Source organism: Anneissia japonica, unplaced genomic scaffold, assembly GCF_011630105.1.
Source record: "Anneissia japonica isolate Jap-2015-1 unplaced genomic scaffold, ASM1163010v1 scaffold1792_len1028045_cov167, whole genome shotgun sequence".
In the NCBI taxonomy this organism is placed as follows: domain Eukaryota; kingdom Metazoa; phylum Echinodermata; class Crinoidea; order Comatulida; family Comatulidae; genus Anneissia; species Anneissia japonica.
In genome coordinates this window covers 196,569-205,774 of record NW_022742319.1, presented here as the reverse complement: position 1 = coordinate 205,774, position 9,206 = coordinate 196,569, and the positions used below count along the sequence as shown (strand labels likewise).

Below are 9,206 nucleotides of genomic sequence, written 5' to 3'. Positions count from 1 at the left end.
ATGCTAATACTATTATACAAACAACCAACACAAGTACGGTTTTGTCAGAATGGAACAAAGAGTAGCATTTTAGAAGTATTCGGGAAGAACCTTTATAGGAAAATCCCTTTACAGTTCACGCAATCAAATACACTATGCACAGTGCTATATTTTATGTAATAATTTTCTGATATCTACCATGGTATATTGTTAAGCTTTCCCATGCTTCAGTGATTATTGTCAATAGGATTGTTATTACGAAATAAAACAATTTGGAGCAGCGTTTGTTATTGACAACAAGAGGTAACTGATATAGACTGTGTTAGATACAAATCAAATAATACATAACGTTTACTATATATATATATATATATATATAATATATATATATATAGAAAAGTAATATTAACTGTGCTCGTACAGGAACATGATTTTAAATATATGTGTGCGTGTGTTTATTTAAAATAAGTAATAGGATTGTTATTACCAATAAAATAATTTGGAGCAGCGTTTGTTATTGACAACAAGCGGTAACTGACCTAGTTTGTGTTAGATACAAATCAAATAATATATAATATTTACTATATATATATATTATATATACATATATATATATAACGTATACAAATAGAAAAATAATATTAATTGTGCTCGTATAGGAACATGATTTTAAATATTTGTGTGCGTGTGTTTATTTATAATAAGTGTTGCTGTGCGCCTAATAACGGCATACAAGAAGTCAGTTTATGCATAGAGTTAATGGGGGTATTGTGAACTACATTATTTGGTTTGTTTTGAATTCCTATTCCCCTGAATGGTTTACCTGTTTGGTTGTTTGTTGTGACAATATAGAGATAGAGATATAGTAGGTACGGTAATATTTGAAATTTTACTTCCTCATTCGACATTCAATACGAAGAAACGCTTGTCACATTACACAAGAAAATACTTTCTAGATCTAGCCTCTCCTTATAAAGGATGACGTTTCGGATAGTGGTATTGCTTACAGTAGCATGTTTCTCATTCGAAGGTATGGTATTTCTTCTTCTTCAGTACTTTTACGTAGGCTTATTTAGTTAGTTTGCTTTTGAAAGTGTGATTTGTATCTTCCTAGTAAACTAAAACCAAAGTTACATATACTGATGAGCTCGAAGAACAAACTGAAGAAGACATTCCGTACCTTTTTGTTACTGGTACAGAATAATTCTTTTTGAATTATAATAATTTTAAATTCTTTAAAATAACAGTGCAGTTACTGCTAATTTGTATAACATTTAATCCACGATGTTTAATACATTAGAGCTCCTAAGGGCCTAGAACAAAAAGTACCGCCCCTTAATAGAAATCTCACTTGTTCTGCAAAGAGAACACTAACCGAACAATTTTTGTTTAGCTTATCATACAGTTGACAAATTGGATCTAGGAATGAGTTTCACTACTATCAATCTAATTTTGAAACAAACCCGGAATAGGGCCAGGCAAGTACTCTATCGAAGAGAGCTTCCCCTCTCCCGTCGGAGCAAAGAAAATGTATTTTGTTACATATTAGTAGTCTCTAAACTCGATTAAACATGTCCCTGAAACCCCTAAGTTATCGTAGCTTCCAGGAAATTGTACTCTTATCCCTTAAAAATCTTATCGGAGTTCATATCAGCAGTTCAGTACAACAATTATTTTTCTTAATGCAAATAGGGAAGTGCGATCGCACCGTCTGCACCCCTAGGGATGCTATGCACGAGCTCATACTCCGTTTAGCATAATGTTTTTTTACTCAACTATACGATTTTTGTGTACATTGGTGAAAGGTCGAGACGTGAACGCTCCTTGTTGGCCCCTTGACTGGAAGGAAGCAAATAGTGAAATGTCACCCCTAAATCAAATTGCCATACCACAGGGTAGTGTCTTGAATCCAATTCTATTTGTTATTCATAAATAATGATATTTTAAAATTGATTTTTCCAGGAACAAGCAGTATATTTGCGAATGGTGTTGCTATACTAATAATAACATGTTAGATTTATTTACCGCTTAACGCCAACAAGGCCTCTAAGCGCTTCACATTACTACCCTAGTCATTGGATTAAACGCCTGTGGAACACAAACTCAAGTTCCTTGGAGGAGTGTTGCTATTTATGTTGTAGGAACACAAGTTGATGGATTAAATACAAAATTACAAATATTTTAGAAAATATTGGTAAATGGTATGTCGGAAGTAAGTTGAAAATATATGCAATTAAAACAAAAGTCATGCTAATTCGAAACCAGACTATATTTTCATCTGATGTCCTGCATATTTCATGTCGACGGGAATTTGGGTTTAGCGATAGTGTACGAAAACTTATCATGGGATTATCATATACGACATATACGTCTACAGGCTTCAGAATTCATAACATAGAAAAATTGGTGGAAAAATTGCACCAATCTCTGCTTATTACATAAACACAACCGAACCATGTATAGATCATGCAAATTCGGTTTTGGGAAACAAAAACTGTTGTGGCGAAAGCATAATTCGACAGCTAATTTCATGTTTAATGTGAAATGCTATACGACATGCCCCCACGACCTTTCCGAAATTGAAATGATTTTCGATCGACATGGATATTCCAAACTTAAACACTTTGAATGCTGTTGCAATAATTTTAGTGCCAACTCTCTTTCACTGTGATTTCCATTTAGTGTTCGAGTGACAATTTTTACAACAGGCAGGGCCATCATGTATAAGTGACTATTTTTAACTATTTTAAATTATTAATGTGCAGTATTACATAAAGAAAATACTATGAATCCAGATTTTAATTTAGGCATTGCTTTATTAGATTTTTTAATAATGGAACGGGACCCTTATAAATCGGGGGCCCTGGAGGTCGGGGGCCCAGGTTCAATGAACCTGCTGAACCCTGCGGTAGTTACGCCACTGGAAATGGCCCTCTCAGAAGGTAAAAATGCTTTTTCAAAGCAGTCTCCTAGACCACATTATTGACTTTTCCCGACGAAAGATCAGCTCCCCCTCCCTTAGACAACTCTTCCCTCATGGGTGTCGTATGACTATTTATGTACCTATAGTCTACTGGGAGTCTCAAAGCAAATTATGATTATGGCACCTCTAGATGCCCGGAATTAATAGCTCTCATTCAGACGTAAAATTTGAATTGGCCTATTTCATCTCAATTTTTTTTTATGTATGTGGTCCTGGTCGGCTCGGCATGCGCCAATGGATTAATATAATGTATGTTCTACAGTCAATTTCAGAGACATTATGCTGTTATGTATAAACAAAGCCCTTTTAGATCAGTTGAGATCAGGGTGTTATAGAGCGAGGATTCTATGGGTAGGGTCACCGAAGGGACCCTTAAAGGTCGGTGGTCATGCGGACCTCCGCATTAGAACGCATACGCGTTACGCCACTTACCATGGATACGGTAGCTGTTCTAGTTGGGCACTACATTACGTTAATGAGGCTAAACCCGTCTTAGGTCTCTGTCTTGGCCTTTTTTACATCCTGGTTTATGAAATCGTTGGAAAAAATCGGCGTCGGGGATAAAGCGTACGGTAACGTTGTGTTCGCCGTCAATCAATAGAAAATTCAAAATTAGTGAGTGGTAAAATAATCGAGCTCTCCTTTCGCCCACTACTGTGACCGCCACTGAGCTCTGGGGACACTTCATTTTTTCCGTCTTTCATCCCTTTTACTCTCTCAACTCTGTTTTTATTTGTCGGCGGGTTTAACGGGAGGGGAATTAGGCCCCTCGCTGGATCCGTCTCTGCATGATGTCATGGCGAGATTGCGTCAAGTAACATCGGAGTTCGTAAACCTATGGTATCACTACTTAAATAAGTCGAAATAGACAGACTTATCCGTGTCAAAGACTGTATAATTATTGTTCAATAACGGCTATATAAAATTCAATTTATTAACTATAATTTTATTTTTTTATATTAGGAAAAACAGGAATCTATGTATGCAGATAATAAACGCTAGTATATACGGGCCTTAATAATATACAAAATGAATATCCTTTATAGTAAAATCTGAGTAATAATTGTACATTTTGAGTTCGTAAAAATGTTGGCCTAATAGTTTTACACGCTTCCAATTTTAACAACGTACAGTACATTGTTTTCATAATAAATTTGGCCTCTGATAACCATTGCATCCATAAAATCGATGGAGTGGTTACTGAGATGGTAATGAAATGTACAAGAAATTGCGTTTTTACTCAGTATTGGTCTGGACTGGAAATACGCACCGCACTTGGAACACAGCACAAGTGAATAGACAAAATTCATGGCAGTCAGTTTTTGAAATTAGGAAAAACAGAAATCTATAAATGCAGATAATATTGAACACTAGTATATACGGGCCTTAATAATAATATACAAAATAAATAAATCGTTTATAGTAAAATTCAGTAAAAATTGTGCATTTGAGTTCGTAAAAATGTTGGCCTAATAGGTTTACACGCTCTAATTTTAACAACGTACAGTACATTCTTTTTATAATAAACTTAGCCTCTGATAAGCGTTGCATCCATAAAATCGATTGAATGGTTACTGAGATGGTAACGTAATGTACAAACAATTGCGTTTTTACTCTGTATTGGCCCGGAAATACGCACAGCACTTGCAACAGAGCACAAGTGAATGGACAAAATTCATGACAGTCATTCGTGATTGTTTTGTGTTTTTTCCACTCACTTTCAAAAGTGGAGTTTTAACTATAGAAGATTAGTGAAAAGTGGGGGAGGGGGCAATTGATATGGTGTGGGGGATGGGAACGTATCCCCCTGTCCCCCACTGATCGAAGCCCATGGGTCAGATCATGGTTTATGATTTACAAAGAATGCTTCATGGGCTTAAACAATTAGCGTTGAGTTCAGGTGCAGGTGGTTTTGATAGCCGTTTACGTCCTTTTTATAACAAAAAAATATTTAGAAACCAATAAAATGAAGTGTTGGTAAGGGTATTTAAAGCAACCTTTTACTGTAACTTATTGAGAAACAGAAAACCGACTGTGCTTGACGAAAATCGACTGTGTTTGTTAAACGGTGCCTGAAAACCGAGCGTGCTTGAAAATCAATTGTGTTTGAAAGTTGACCTTTTGGCGTTCTATAAAACCACACAATCAACTGACAGACAATGCAAAAGTACGTAAGTAATCCATTATATCTCCATGCGTAAACAATGCCATCTTCTCACAATAGCTTAAGATCAATTAAATAACTAAAGTAAAGTCATTATTTTTTCCCTTAATTAAGGTGCAATATGAAATTATATTCACTTATATGTTATTAAAGTTTTTCAGACTGGTAGGTTTCAAATTTAAGACGTTATCTGAGGTTCTCAATTTAGTACTTTGATTGTAGGCTTTGAAATAAGAATAATTGTAATATAGACAAGGACAAAAAAATACAATACTTAATATGCCACTAAAATACCAAAATGGAAAGTGATTAAATTTAAGAAATATCTTAAACATCTGCTAACAGAACGGTTCGCTGCACACCTTAACATATTAAATTAGTCAAAAGGGGATCCCCTTTTCTCACCAAATTGACTATATCATTTGAATGGTTTTATTTGACAATCTAGAGTGATCAGATTATAAAACTAGACTTTTTAAGATTAATAATTATCTATTTATTTTTATAATCAATGCAAAATTGAGTCAACATTTTTCTTTCAGAGTTGACAACAGCTTTGACTTTGTATAGGAAAAAGGTTGAAATTAGATTTTTTTTTGGTGTACTAACTACTTCTGCTTCACATAACTCGGCAACCATAGAGCGCTTTGGGGTGAACGGTCAAGAGTAGCTCATAAAGTAATCTTTCTTGTCATATACATCTAATTGTAATTTGTTAAGAGACCAGTGACCATTTTCCTTAAAAATCGTTTTTACCCTGTGTTACTAGTACGTCCAATGACTTCATGCGCTTTGAGCGAATAGCATACATGCAATTTAGTGTGGCCTGTGGTGAGTGCGTTCATGCATACAATGTAGATCAAAATGTACCCGAATAAGTGTTCATTATGGTGTGTTTTAAAATTTGATTAAGATTGTAAAGTGTAATAAATAAATCGACAGAAATATAAAAAAAAAGATGTTAAAAATTAAATCACGTCTTCACGTAGGGACTACAAAATTTGTTTAATTGTACTTGTAAGTCAATGATGACAAAATTGAAAGAAATCTTTAAAAAATATATCTTTTATATTTCTTTCAAGACAAGGTTGGATTGTAATTGTGTAATTACTTCTTACCCGCATCCGCCTTTATCAGTGACATAGACGAAGTTTTTTCTCCAGCTCCCTTGATCCAACATTGCCGTTTTCAGTTCATGTTTCGTACTAATATTCCTGTTTTGTACTAAGTTTCTAAAAGGTTTCGATTTCGAACATTACAAAGTTTACTTGTCTAGTAATTTGGTTAAATGCACAATGGAATACTCTAATTAATTTTTCATATAATTACACCAAGATATCGAATTGAGTAGACCTTTTCAAACATTTCATCCGTTTTAATCCGATTCATTTAGTGTTTCTGCCAATTTATTTAGGGTGTTAATTTTGTATCAATTAGTTTTATTTAATTGTCTAATACGGTCATTCAAATTAAGATTTTCATCAATCTTACGTATTATTTTTACCACATCGAGGGTTTTCCCACCAACATAAATACTCAACGTGGAAAATGGGCGAATATTTCTATTCTATTCTTAATTAACATACGGTAAGTTTGTTGAAGTTATACCAATTTTCGACATTATCGATTGACGTTTGATGTTAAAGTTATCCACACATTTATCAGTAGATGGCAACATCATTATCCGCAATATGCCCCAAGATCCTTGGGGTAGGTCATTTATGAATAATGAAAATACGATCTGTCCTAACACACAGTCCTGTGGGATGCCAATTAAACGCTAATTTTGCTTTTTCATAATTGTTTTTACAACTTGTTTGTACTGTGAAAGATAACTTTTAAACCATTAAATTTTAATATCTTTGATGCCATAAATTTCTAATTTAGTTAGAAGAAGGGCATGGTTAATAGAGTCAAAGCATTTAGATATGTCGAGAAAACAGGTTCCAATAATTTCACAGCCGTTCTATCCATTCATCTAGAACTCGATGAAGGCAAGTGATGGTCATTGACAATCATTGGTAACTGTATACAATGGACAATGCCTTTCGGTGGCTCAACTTCAAAATTTAATGTTTAATTCATTGATATTATGTTGTGTTAACTTACAGCTTTTGGAAAGGATAAAGGGAATACATTGTTTTTGGCAATCTACCAGTATCCTGTGTCGTATATTGGTTGGCTTCCTGCAAACCCAGAATCCTACAAAAATGACATGACGTTATCATATAATCGGAGCTATACTCAAATCCTCACACACCACTGGACCGCAGTAGCTGCTGATTACCACACAGGAAATGTTACTTTCCATGACAAAGTAAACCGCTGGATATACTTAAGTGAGGATTTTGGAACTCCTGGTGGCGGCTCTGCTTCTTCAATTGAAGGTGGAACCTCTGGTAGAGTGGAGGCTATGGCAATTGACTGGTTGGCTCAGAATGTGTACTGGGTGGACGAGGGTTACAATTGGATTAAAATGACAAATTATCTTGGAGAAGGAGAAGCATTGATTGTTGATTTAGGTCTCGAAAGGCCGTCTGGGATAGCCTGCCATCCTATAGAAGGGTATGTATACATTCAAATTTATTTTATTTTTGTATTTTATTTATTTTGGTATAAAAAACAGACTCACATCAATCCAAGAGGGCAAACCTGATAAAAAGCCAATTAAAATAAGAAATTACCAAGGATACTGCTTCTACTGTTGCTACTGGAAGTGTATCTCAACACTGAAGTTCCTATTAACAAAAGTGGCTATAATGCAATGATTCAGTGCCAATTTTCGTCCACTTAAAATTATCTTTCTTATTTAAGGTATCTATTCTGGACTGAATTAGGGAATAAATATCCGGCTAAGATTGAAAGATCATCTCTTTCAGGAGGAAATAGAGTCACTATTGTTACACGTGTTAGCGAACCAACGGCTATAGCAGTAGATACTATCACTAACAGGTACTGCATTTGTATGTTTTCGGGGAAGTCTTAGCAGAGGAATGTTAAGCAGGGCACACACTGTACCGACATGATTCCATGGCGCTCACATGGATCGTTATTAACGACCGACCTTAAAAAATATGAAACAATTTTAGAGAATAATGTTCCAAGGCATCATATTCGCTGTATGGACCACCCTTGCTAAAATATTTTTTTATTCTCTTTAGTATATATAGGCCTCTTATCATCATCATTATCATATTATTATTACATTTTAATTTCTGCTTTCTTTGTAAAAGCTATATCAAATAAATCGTAGTATAAGATTATTTATTATATTATTATTATTATTATCATTATTATTATTAGTATTATTATTTATATTATTATTATTATCATTATTATTATTATCATTATTATTATTATTATTGGTATTATTATTAATATGACCATCATCATCATTCGGAAAATCATTCTTATTATTTATATTATAGTTAATTCTAACCTTTTTATTCTTTGAATTATTCTATCACCTTTAAGACTAGTATCATATTGCATTTAATAGGATTTACTGGACTGATCATAATGCAACTAACAGTAAAATTGAATCCTCCGATGTAAATGGTGAAGACAGGCGAATGGAAGTGTCACAACCTTTATCTGATGGCAAATTTAAAAGTATTTCTGTCGACGAAGTATGTACCAACATGACCTTTTCATCATTATCATCATCCTCATGTGTCTTCCTCACATATCATTGTGTATTTATTGTCCTTATCACATCACTATCGTTATAATTATCATCTTCCCGTATCGTTGTCGTCTGATCATTATCATCTTCTCCTATCCTTGTCGTCTCATCATTATCATCTTCTCGTATCCATGTCGTCTCATCCTTATCATCTTCGACAATCCTAATCACCATTAACTTTGTCTCACTATTACCATCAGCATCATCATCGTCGTCGATATTATTTACATTATCACATGCATCATCATGCATATTTTCATCATCATTATTAGCATTAATATTATCGCTATTGTCATAATTCTCATTTTCATCATTATTATCATCCTCATCATCATCACCGAAAGAGAATTGTAGCTCTTTAATATACAGATTCAAATGTCCAGGATGCCTTGGTA

General features: G+C 34.2%; 1 protein-coding gene across 1 annotated transcript in view; it reads left to right on the top strand.

Moving 5' to 3' along the window:
* Window positions 1-852: 852 nt before the first annotated feature.
* The window catches only part of LOC117119088 (low-density lipoprotein receptor-related protein 4-like), a 25,510-nt gene continuing 17,156 nt past the window's right edge, over window positions 853-9,206 (top strand). The window contains exons 1-4 of the mRNA XM_033263898.1: window positions 853-1,009; window positions 7,238-7,691; window positions 7,941-8,078; window positions 8,626-8,755. Of these exons, the coding sequence (XP_033119789.1) occupies window positions 958-1,009; window positions 7,238-7,691; window positions 7,941-8,078; window positions 8,626-8,755 (774 nt within the window). The 5' untranslated portion in view covers window positions 853-957. The remainder of the gene's footprint in view (window positions 1,010-7,237; window positions 7,692-7,940; window positions 8,079-8,625; window positions 8,756-9,206) is intronic.